At 40.5% G+C, this 12,463-nt stretch overlaps 1 protein-coding gene across 2 annotated transcripts in view; it reads left to right on the top strand.

The window, feature by feature from the left end:
* The window catches only part of CHN2 (chimerin 2), a 204,407-nt gene extending 193,546 nt beyond the window's left edge, over positions 1-10,861 (top strand). For both annotated transcript variants that reach the window (XM_045008140.1, XM_045008141.1), the window contains 3 exons: positions 257-394; positions 4,831-4,936; positions 9,071-10,861. In XM_045008140.1, coding sequence (XP_044864075.1) covers positions 257-394; positions 4,831-4,936; positions 9,071-9,242 — 416 coding nt within the window. In that variant the 3' untranslated portion in view covers positions 9,243-10,861. The remainder of the gene's footprint in view (positions 1-256; positions 395-4,830; positions 4,937-9,070) is intronic.
* The last annotated feature ends 1,602 nt before the right edge of the window (positions 10,862-12,463 follow it).

Raw genomic sequence — 12,463 nt, 5'->3', positions numbered from 1 at the left:
GATGGTATGCTGTAGATTTTGGTGTTGTATTTACCAGTTTATATTGAAGCTATGAACAATCAAGACTTGCAAAAAGTGGAGGAAATACTAATCATTGATATACTGGAGAATCGGTGATTATATGTTTGTTTCAAATGCTGTCTACAGATTATTTCTTGTAAGGATGGAAGGAATAAACCTTAATCAGTATTAAGGAGACAAAGCCTTGCTGAAGTAAAATTATGCTATTTTAACAATTTTCTTGATTCTCTTCTAGATGGCGACAAGGCTGATATCTCTGCAAGTTTATATCCAGACATAAACATTATTGCTGGAGCACTGAAGCTATATTTCAGAGACTTGCCGATTCCTGTAATCACCTATGAGACCTACTCCAAGTTTATAGAGGCAGCAAGTAAGAATTGCATAACAATTCATATAATGTTAAATTACATTTTCTCCTAAAAAATGTTTTTTATTAAAAAAAAAAATTCAAGCCTTTCCAACAAAGTGGAAGCAAATACATTGCTTTGTTCATTGCTCTTTCATCATTTTCCTCTTTTAAATGGAATGTTTATATCAGTGTTGATATAGAGCTGTTCCCCTGCAGCTATGTATGGCTGTGTAAATCAGGGTAGCTTCTCTGGAGTCAAGGGAGCTACAGCTTACAGCAGCTGAGGATCTGAGCCAATCTGTTTACTGTAATGGGAGCTGTTTATGCAGTTGTCTTAAAAAATACAGTTCTGCTTTAAAGGGATTAAACCTTTAGGGATTAAACCTGCTTTAAGGCATTGGGAGATCCCTAGGGACAGGAAAGGAAGCATCTTTTCTCTATTCTACGAGCTACAAAGTAGTAATGGAGCTGTTCCTCAGCTGCTATTCTATTCACAGGGCAGAGTAGCTGCTATAATGCCTGTTCCTTTACACACCCAAGACTAGAATAGTCAATGACTCCACCAGGTCCTGCTTTTCATACCCCAGGCCCCAATTGCCATTGTGAGGGAGCATGCAGTGAGCCCCTATGAAGCTGGGCTTTATGGGAAGCAGTGGATGCACATCCCCTGTATTAATTCTCATGTTCTCTGCTCCCCTTGTGCAGCAGAACAGCACTGGCTCCAAAGCAAATCTGGCAGAGGAAGAAGCAGGATTTGCCCCCAAGTTTCTTTGTTAATGGTACTGTGTTATACATGATGACATTCCATTATAAAAACTTGCTGAAATAGAACTGCACTGGAACTAGGTTAGTGCACAACTCTGAAAAGATTCCAGAACAAATCCATTTAAGATTTCAAGTTAGAAATCATGCATTTTTTAAATAACTGAGTCCCATTGATTTTAAAACTGTACTTTAGAGCAAAGAACATAAGAACGGCCATACTGGGTCAGACCAAAGGTCCATCTAGCCCAGTATCCTGTCTTCTGACAGTGGCCAATGCCAGGTGCTTCAGAGGGAAGGCACAGAACAGGAAATTATCCAGTGATCCATCCCTTGTCGCCCATTCCCAGCTTCTGGCAAACAGACACAAGGGCCGCCATCGATGGACCTATCTTCCATAAATTTATCTAGTTCTTTTTTGAACCCTAATATAGTCTTGGCCTTCACCACATCTTCTGGCAAAGAGTTCCACAGGTTGACTGTGGGTTGCATGAAGAAATACTTCCTTTTGTTTGTTTTAAACCTGCTGCCTATTAATTTCATTTGGTGACCCCTAGTTTTTGTGTTATGAGAAGGAATAAATAGCACTTCCCTATTTACTTTCTCCAAACCGGTTATGATTTTAAAGACCTCTATGATATTCCCCCCTTAGTCATCTCTTTTCCAAGCTGAAAAATCCCTGTTTTATTAATCTCTCCTCATATGGCAGCCGTTCCATACCCATAATCATTTTTGTTGCCCTTTTCTGAATCTTTTTCAATTCCAATATTTCTTTTTTGAGAAGGTGCAACCACATTTGAATACTGCGTTCAAGATGTGGGCATACCATGGATTTATATAGAGGCACTATGATGAATAGATAAGACAGAAAGTCTTTCCTAATGATTCACAACATTGTTAGCTTTTTTGACTGCCATTGCACACTGAGTGGATATTTTCTGAGAATTATCTATAATGACGCCAAGATCTTTCTTGAGTGGTAACAGCTAATTTAGACCCCATCATTTTGTATGTAACATTGGGGTTATGTTTTCCAATGTGCAGTACTTTGCATTTATCAACATTTGTTGCCCAGACACCCAGTTTAGTGAGATCCCTTTGTAACTCTTCGCAGTCTGCTTTGGACTTAACTATCTTGAGTAATTTTGTATCATCTGCAAATTTTGCCACCTAATGTTTACCCCTTTTTCCAGATCATTTATGAATATGTTGAACAGTACTGGTCCCAGTACAGACCCCTTGGGGACACCGCTATTTACCTCTTTCCATTCTGAAAACTGACCATTTATTCCTACCCTTTGTTTCCTATCTTTTAACCAGTTACTGATCCATGAAAGGACCTTCCCTCTTATCCCATGACAGCTTACTTTGCTTAAAAGCCTTTGTTCAGGGACCTTGTCAAAGTCTTTCTGAAAATCTAAGTACACTATACCCACTGGATCATCCTTATCTATATGCTTGTTGATCCTCTCAAAGAATTCTAATAGATGGGTGAGGCATGATTTTCCTTTACAAAAACCATGTTGAATCTCCCCCAACAAATCATGTTCATCTATCTGTCTGATACTTCAGTTATTTACTATAGTTTCAACCAGTTTGCCCAGTACTGAAGTTAGGCTTACTGGCCTGTAATTGCTGGGGTCACCTCTGGAGCCTTTTTAAAAAATTGGTGCCACATTAACTGTCCTCCAGTTGTCTGGTACAAAAGCTGATTTAAATGATAGGTTACATACCACTGTTAATAGATCTGCAATTTCACATTTGAGTTCCTTCAGAACTCTTGGATGCATAGGCGCTGGAGCACCCACAGGGAAAAAAATGGTGGGTGCTCAACACTCACTGGCAGCCCCCATATCAGCACTCTCCCTCCCCACAGTGCCTCCAACTCACTGGCAGCCCCACCAATCAGCCCCTCCCACCTGCCATGGATCAGCTGCTCCACAGCTTGCAGGAGGCACTGGGGGGGGGAGGAGAGAGAAGCGAGGGTGCAGCCCACTCAGGGGAGGGGGCAGAACAGGGCAGGAAGAGGCAGGCTTGGGATGCAACCTTGGGGGAAAGGGTAGAGTGGGGCCTGGGACAGGGCTGGGGTGGGGGGCAGCACCCTCTGGTACATTAGAAAGTTGGCACCTATGCTTGAGTGAATACCATCCGGTCCTGGTGTCTTATTACTGTTTAGTTTATCAATTTGTTCCAAAACCTCCTCTAATGACACCTCAATCTAGGACAGTGCCTCAAATGTGTCACCTAAAAAGATTGGATCAGATTTGGGAATCTCCATCACATCCTCAGCCATGAAGACCAATGCAAAGAATTCGTTTAGTTTCTCCGCAATGGCCATATCATCTTTGAGTGCTCCTTTAGCATCTCAATCATCCAGTGGCCCCATTGCTTGTTTAGCAGGCTTCCTGCTTCTGATGTACTTTTTGAGTACTTGGCTATTCCTTAAATTCTTTTTTGACCTTTCTAATTATATTTTTACACTTCGCTTGCCAGAGTTTATGCTCATTTCTATTTTCCTCAGTAGGATTTAACTTCCACTTTTTAAAGGATGCCTTCTTGAAGCATGGATAAGTAATAAGCATAATGTTCTTAACTATTCCCTTTTCCCTTCCTCCTTGCCACACAGTCTCAAGATCATCACAGGCCTCTCTCTTACGCTCCTCTCTCTTTCTTCCCTCATCACATGAAATTCTTCAAGCTTGTCATTAATCTTATAAATAACATGCTCAGATCAACTTACCAGCATCAATTTACTAATCTTTTAAAAAGCATGACAAAGATTTTTAGCCTTCTGAGGTTCAATCTGTTTGTGCTCCTAAGTTTTGATGAAAAATTATGTAGCAAATATAACTTTGACTTGAAACATATAATGCCATATTCTTCTTATATATTTCCTGACTAGATAGTTGGACATTGCCAAATAATATTTTAAATTACCATCACAATTCCCACATCACCATTATCTAGAATACCACACATGATTTTGTGATGTTGTTTGATTTTAGTTTCATTAGCAAATTTTTAGTACAGTCCACTGCCTCAAAGGATATATTTAACGTAAATTCCCATTGCAAAGAACTCATGCAACCTGTGCAGGGCTTGGATGTGAATTAGTATAGCTTACCCCCAGTTGGTCAATGCATACCAGAGGCCACCCATGCTGCCTATATAAGAACTGTGCGAGTGCCAATCAGCATCGGTTGCTCAGTGCAACGGCTGCCTGTCTCCTCACCTGCTAGGTGTAGTGCTGTGTTCTTGGAATAAAGCCTGATACTGCTTCAGCTGAACCTGAATTTGTTGTGTTATCTTGTTCCAAGACACCCATCTTTCTTTGACGGATAGTCCAGATATCACATAAAATCAAAGGCTAGATGGAGGGTAGATGCAAGTCAGAATATTAAAAATACTATAACAGAAGGCTCAGGTGGTGTAGGCAGACATGCAGGCATAAAAGTAATTACACAAAGTCTCAGTTGTTGATTGCTTGACAGGTTAAAAACATTTTGTTAGCTATCTTGGCATCCTTGCAAAAACGCTCCATATATAAATGTAATATTTATCCCCAGCAGCACATTCAAGAACTGGACTATACCATCTGTCCTTATAAATGATTCTGTAACATTATTGTAGCTTCTTGCATTATTGCCTATTTATGTGTGTAAAACTACTGACATTAATTCTGTTGTGTTTTACAGAAATCTCCAATCCTGATGAACGATTAGAAGCTGTCCATGAAGTGCTGATGCTACTTCCTGCTGCGCACTATGAGACACTTAGATATCTAATGATTCATCTCAAAAAGTAAGTCAGTTTGCATACAGAATAACCCTTGAACAGCTTACATCTTTCTGCTTTGACACAGAGATATAATAGAAAGCAATTCTAAGCCTCCAGCCCAAAGGTTAAAACTACACTGCTACAAATAAGGTGAGAATAAACAAGCAAGAAGAGTAACTTTGCACTTACACAGCATAGTGCCTTCCATCAGCAAATCTCAATATATGTTAGAAATGTTAATTTAGTTTTGTAATGACCACACACAAAAGAACAAAATACAATAATTTTCTTACGTGAGACATAATAAATAATTAGGTACACTTTGTAATACAATTGTAGTTACAGATGTAGTTAACAACTGTTCTTTGTGTATGTGTCAGGGTGGACCTAATTGTAGGGGATCCATGCAAGACTGGAATTTCTCTAAATAGCTGTGTCCATCAGGGCCACACAGGGTCTCCTTGGGCTTCCACCAATGGGAGTCAGATGGAACCTGGCAAGTGTCCAACCCACTAATTCTTATTTTTGACTAAGCCTTCTGAAAATCCGCTTTAGAACATTTCTGGTGACCTTGATTTTTGACTGCTGTGATCACTTCGACCCATCTGGACTTGGTACTGACTGACAGCTAAACCCCTGTACAAATCCCCCTGTAGAGGGGTCCTTAGCATGGTGGATTCAAAACCTGTGGTCTTCACATACTGTCCATCCTATGATGGCCAAAGTCTCTTAAAAGATGGCCACAGAAAGTTCCTCAGCTGTCTAGGAAAGTCTCACATTCTCAGCAGATGCTCAGTGTGCATGTCATTCTCTGCTAGGACATGTGAGACATGAGGCTGAAGCTCCATCTTCTGGAACAATCCATGAAGGTCTCCTCCGACCCTGAAGAGACAAGCTCTAAAATCCTGCTAGTAGACAAACCAGCATCATCCAATGCCCCATTTAGCAGACAAGCTACCTTGAAGACTAGCACAGAGAAAACAGCACTGACACCCCAGCACTGAAGCTGACCACAATATCAACAGTATCAAAATGGGCACAAAGACCTCCAGTGTTGAAGTCCAGCATGTACAGGGACTTCTTGAAACACAGAGGCAAAGACTCCAGATGGAGCTTAGCATCCTCCCATACCACACAGCACGAAACCTCTGGAGATAAATCCATCGAGTCCAGCACAGTTCAAGGGTTGGGGAGAATAAGCCAAAAACCCCACTGGCACCAATCGAGGCTCCAGTGATGCAACCCTCAGCATCAAAGCAGAACACAGAGAATGAGCTCAAGGGAGAACTGGAACAGCCATCAGTGCTGAAGCACCTGTAGGTACCAATACAGACCCTGGTAGTGGGAGTCCCATACACTTGGATGCTGTCTCTGGGGGAGATCTACCCCTCCTCACTATCACCAGGAAATATATTCACCCCATCTTCAAGTAGTAAGCCTTTTCTTCTGAGATCAGCGGTCAACACCACAGAATAGTCTTCTGGCTTCCTTTGCAGGACCCTGCCACTATCAGTCACCATGGCCCTACTGGTGTTACTAGGGTCCACCATCTCGTGCATAAAAAGCCACTCTCCACTACACTCAAGGAAGAGGTCACTCTCCCCATCAGCATCTCTGGCCAGACCACCTACACTGGAGTACCAGGAGGAACCAGATTCAGGGACAGAGCAACACCAGTGCCCTGTATCACCACCAAAGGCCCTCATCTTCATCTCCTGACAAAGCAGTATCCTCATGACTATAAACACTCCAAAATCTCCGTGTGAAGACTGTTGAAACTCTGGCAATGGAGATGGCAGTGATAATCAGAGAAATTCCACAAGCTATTTGATATCATGTCAGCTTCTGGTCCAGCCAGGATTGTCTTTCCCATAAATGGAGGACTGCTTGACCCTCTTATGGGCTTATGGCAGATGCTGTCTATGATAGCATCCACTGTGAAGCATATTAAGAAGAGGAACCAAATATCTCCAATGGGATTTGAGTAACTTTATACTCACCCAGCCTTTAGTTGTGTCAGAAGTACAAGAGAAATCTAAGAGTACCCCCAAGGATCTCAAATGGCTCACCCTATTTGGGAGAAAGTCATACTCCTTTGCTTCTTTACAGCTGTGTGTAGCTAACTGCCAGGGATTTCTGACCCGGTATGACTTCCTAACATTGGGCAGGGTGTCACACTTCCTTGAAAACGTCCCACACAAGAGCAGGAAAGAGCTAAGGGACATAATTAAGGAAGGTCAATTAGCAGCTATGGTGGATGCTTCCAACACCTCAGCAAGATTGTTGGCCATTGCATTGACAATGCAGAGAGAATCATGGTTCCAACCATTGGGTATTCCAAGAGAGGTACAGGACCCATAAATATATAGCAAGTGCACAGACAGTGCTCTGCACTTGCTAAAAGACTCAGAAGCCACAGAGATTGTCCCTTACAGGTTCATCCAAATTCTCATCCAAAGCAGGAATTCAGCACCAGGAAGACTTACTCCTCCTAACAGAAAAGACATTCTGGTACAATACAGACCAAGTAGAGGCACCAATACTGAAAATCCTCAAATATATGCAGCTCCTAAAACAGGCTGGACTAGCATTTGGTTCTCTCAAGGTCCATCTAGCAGCAATGCTGACATGTCACATGCCAGTACAGTTGCACTTGATCTTCTCTCATCCAGTGGTATCAACATTTCTTAAGGGCATCTTTCATATTTACCCTGCCATTAGAAACCAAACTCTTGTGGGATTTCAACATTATTCTGCTATAATTCATGGAGTTTCCCTGCATCACTTACCATCAAAATAGTCTTTTTGGTGACCTCCACTTCTGCCTGGAAAGTGAGTGAGTTCCAAGTCTTTGTGGCCAGACTGCCTTATAGATTGGTCTATGGGGACAGGGTGATGTTGAAACCACAACTCAAGTTCCTCTCTAAGATGGTCTCAATCTTTCTCCTGAACAAGTCTGTTACCTTGGCTGTGTTCTTTTCAAAGCTGCACTTGATGCAGGGAGAGAAGAAACTGCATGCCTTGAATGTAACCAGGGCTTTGCTATGTTACCTTAGTAGAACCAAACCTTTTGGGCTGCTTCTCTGCCTGTTTGTGACCATTTCCAGCCCATCTAAGGCCAAGTCATCTGGTCACAGAGGATCTCCAAGTGGATCACACAGTTCATTTCCACCTGCTATCAGCTGGCTCCTTCTGAACATCGAGGTGCACTCCACCAGGGCACAGGCTGTTAAGCATTATACCCTTGACATGGCAGTCAGGGCGGACACCAGGTTCAGGGGGGCAGTGCTACAATCACTGTGTGACTGATATGGCTGGAACTCCTCACTTCAGCCGTTCTTAGAAGACACTCCTTGCCAGTCACCTACAGTGGGATTCACACTGACACATACTTGAAGAAAGAATGGTTACTTACCCTCCAGTAACTGTGTTTTTTCTAGTTGTAGTGTGTGTCGATCCCATGACACATCTCCAACACCACTTTTGAAGTCCTAGGGTAACCAGTTTTGAATTGCGAGGGAACTGAGGTGAGGATTGCAGCTGCCGCACCCTTTATGCCCTTGACGAACGAATATGAGGAGGCACAGGGCTCATGTATGACCCTGACAGACACAGCTATTCAAAGAAATTCCAGTCTCACATACCTAGGCACATGTGCACCAACGATGGGATCCACACTGACTACATCATCTCAAAGGACCATAGTTACTGGAGGGTACATAACCATTGTTTACAGTGTAATTATCCTGTGATTATTCTTTTTGATAAAATAATTACTACTAATTCCTTCTAACTGGAAGTTTAACCACATGACTGAATCACTTCAGTGTCATTCCTAATATATATTTTAAGAATCCACATATGGCAACTACATTGTATTTATACTGGAGTTATCAGTTTTGTGGTGAATTTTCCATTTATATGAATAAGTAGCATTTAAAAGTTTTCCATAAGCAAAACCACGGTGAAATTGCACTCTAATTGCTGTGTAACTACAGTGAGATTAGTCACTAAAGTGTAACCAAGATTGTATGTTGCAACAATGTCATTATCTAACAATGCTTGAAGCAAAGCAGTCCCATAACATAACGCTACTATATATTAGATTTTTCTAGTAAAGAAATTGCTACTTACTTATTTTATTTTTTCCTACTTTAGGGTTACCTTGAATGAAAAGGAGAATTTTATGAATTCTGAAAACCTGGGAATAGTGTTTGGACCTACTTTAATGAGACCTCCAGAGGACAGTACTCTTACTACCCTGAATGACATGCGGTACCAGAAGCTAATTGTGCAAATTTTAATAGAAAATGAAGATGTTTTGTTCTAAACAATGAAGTAGTAACTTCATAGCCACCTGCTTTGAAATTATTAGTTTAAAGGAAAACCAACATTTCTTTATAGTTTAAAAAAAAAAAGGAAGAGAAAGTTCCTGGGCTGCACTTCACTTTCTGCAATACTGCAGATGAATGCCAAAATGTTTAATAAAGCCTATGTCTTATAGACATATGCATCTTAAAAAAAAAAAGGCAGAAAAAAATCCTTTTACCTTGTATCTTTTGCCTTGCCTCATATGTATATTTGTTTTGAGAAGCTGCAAACACTTTTACTAACTTAAGGAACACAAAACATATTTTAATATGGCTAGAGAAGCAAAAAGGTACTTAATCAGTGTTACTTGTATACAGCTATACATTTCCCCACTCTGTAAGACATAATTATATGTGTCAGTTGTGAAACAGAACCTATATTACCAAGATATTTTACTTTAATTAGCTGCTAGAATGGCATTTTATTTTAGCAAACAATAATTCAATGTGATGCATTTTTTCCATGTATCCTCTCCTGCATTTTTGTTATGATATACTGAAAACATTTACCACTAGTGCAGTATTATCCTGACATACCTCTTTTATTGCAAATGTTTTAAAAGAAAGAGACATCTTTTTTTAAAATGTGTATTCTAACTTTCTTTAGGTTTTTGTTTATATTTTAGGCATTCTAAGATTGTATAGTCCATTGTTATATTTTCTAACAAGTATAGTCTTATCATTTCATTTTTTCCCATCCAAAATGTGGTGTTGAAAGTTTTCAGAAGTCTGGTGGTAGTATCAGTTTCACATGCCAGATGTTTCTTGGAGTACAGTAATGTGTAAGTTAAGTGATGCTGGGACACTGGATATTTTCTGGCCTTGTTGAAAAGTTAGCACTTTTGTTTTGCTTATGGTTTTTTTGTAAAAAAAAGCAATTTGTCATGTTTCTGTATTTATAAATGTACAGTAAATCTGCTGAAAATGTGAGTATTTCTCTTGAATGTGTTTTCTAATGGTTTGTTTTAAAAACAAGAATGTGTAAGAAGTATGGGAGTTGATAAAAAAATTTAAATTTATTACCGAATTTATTTTCCTCCTCTCACAAATATTAACCTACATGGTTCGTAATCTAACTGAAACATATTTCTAATGTTAAAATGGTTTCTCAGCATGAGATTTTTCTAAAAACATAGACAGGCACCATACTTTACTACCAAACTTAATTTTCAGTATGAAAAGCTATACTCTCTTTGTGATTGTATGGATCAGATGCTTGATAACTCAGTGATACAGTTTTCTGAATTATTTCAGGGAGCATAGCTTTCTATTCAAATTGAAAAATGAGTGTAACTATGATAATTAAGGGGGAGGGAATACTGTAAATTTGTTGTTCTTTATAGACATTTTCAAGACCTAGGTAGATTAACCCAGATTGCACAGCAGATGTTAAATAGTTCTGATTTGCTGATACTACTATAGATTGGCCTAAATTGTACAGGTTTATTTGTTGTAGGTTCTGTACTAAATATTGTCATAAAAATGATCTGGAAATGGCTTTATTTTGTGAAGTAAAATATGCTTTGTAATTTATGATAGTGTAAATGGAAGGAAAATCCCATTAAATGTGTTAAGAGTTCTGGCGTCTGTTTTGACCATATAGTAACCTGGGAAACAAACCAAACTCAGTTTCTGTCGGTCCTCTCATCATTGCTGAAAAGTTCATTATTGGTAAAACTCAAAACTAGTTTTACTGTCAATAGTTTTGAACTGGTAGTGGGATGCTCATACTTCTGCAGCTTCCTTTCTGAGCTCTGCCACCAAATTTCTATTCTTAGAAGATCAAGTAAGCAGAGAACCAATATATCCCAATCAACTATACACACAATGCCTATTCCATGACACTAAAGCAATTTTTTACTCTACTCGCTTGCATGCAAGAGTTTGAACATGACAATTTTCCTTCATTTCTTTTGAGTTGGGATTTTGTTGTTTAAGAGAGCGTTCTGTTTTACTGATTCTTTTGAGTTGGAGGAAAGGTGAGCGAAGGTCTGCAATCCTACCTTTGACTGCTTCACCTCTCCCTACATAGCGTGACATGGTGCCTTTGATATACCTCATGCACTGAGTGTCCAAATATTATAGAAGGGTAGTGCCTTTAGAAATATCCATTTAAAAGCAGCTTTGAGTGGAGAAGGCCTCTAATTTATACTATGGATGTTACTTTAAAAGAGGGAGGTGGAACCAGACGGAGAGGGGAGTATAATTATTCTTCTACACACTTCTAATGCTAATCTGGAATTGATGGTTGGTCTCTGCCTCAGCTGGCTGACAGGTAGCATCACCTATGGAATGTGAAACTCCAGCCCCCCTCCTGCCATCTCCCTGGTTCGAGTTCTAATTGAAGCAAATGAAAAGCAAGCAGAGCCTGCTCCTGTGAAACAGAATGTCTGCCAAAGAACAGAGTCAGGCAAACAGACTTCCAGAAAGCAAGAGTATGTGCTAATATATAGAGTAAGCTGGATCTGACTGGATTATACCAAGTCTCTTGGTCTCCTCTCACAGAACATAGCAGAGCCTGATGCTTTGATGGCTCCCTCAGCAGGCACTGCTGAAGAGTGGTGAGAGCAGTTTGCAGGCTGTCCCAGAAGATTCCCCTGTGGCATGCATCACTTCACTGTTGGACCATCTCCCCTCAGGGGACACTAGAAGCAGGTGAAGCCTCTGCTCTAATAAGAGTCTGTTTCATCAGCAGGTGTTCTGGAGGTGAGAACAGTAGTGTAGCTGAGGGTAAACATGGGTAAAGGGAGAGGAGCTGCTTCTCACTGCAGGAGTAGGGACTTAAACTAACCTAAATTTATCCACTTTTTTTTTTTACAACACCACCACTGGGTGTGACCTTGCTCATGTCGATGTCCCTGAAGAAAGCTGTTATTCAACCTCCTTCTCCTTTAGTTCAAAGTGCTCTATCAGCTCACTGCACATTCACCTGTACTGCAGGCACTACCACCCTCAGGTTTCTGCCATTCAGATGCCCTTGTGGCTTCTACTTGTATATGATTGCTGCTACTCCACCTGCAGCCGACACCACTCACCAGCCTCAAGTGTCTTCCCTGTGTGTTAGCAGATGGGGCAGCAGTCATGTGACTCCCTGCAATAATACTAATGCATCTTGGACGTACTTACATCAGCAGAGAAACATTTCATTTTTTTTCCTTCTGTTTCTTGGTGGTGGTTTGGA

Source organism: Mauremys mutica, chromosome 2 (genome assembly GCF_020497125.1).
Source record: "Mauremys mutica isolate MM-2020 ecotype Southern chromosome 2, ASM2049712v1, whole genome shotgun sequence".
Lineage (NCBI taxonomy): Eukaryota > Metazoa > Chordata > Testudines > Geoemydidae > Mauremys > Mauremys mutica.
The sequence above is the reverse complement of the archived record's forward strand: the minus strand, read 5'-3'. Positions and strand labels throughout refer to the sequence as shown.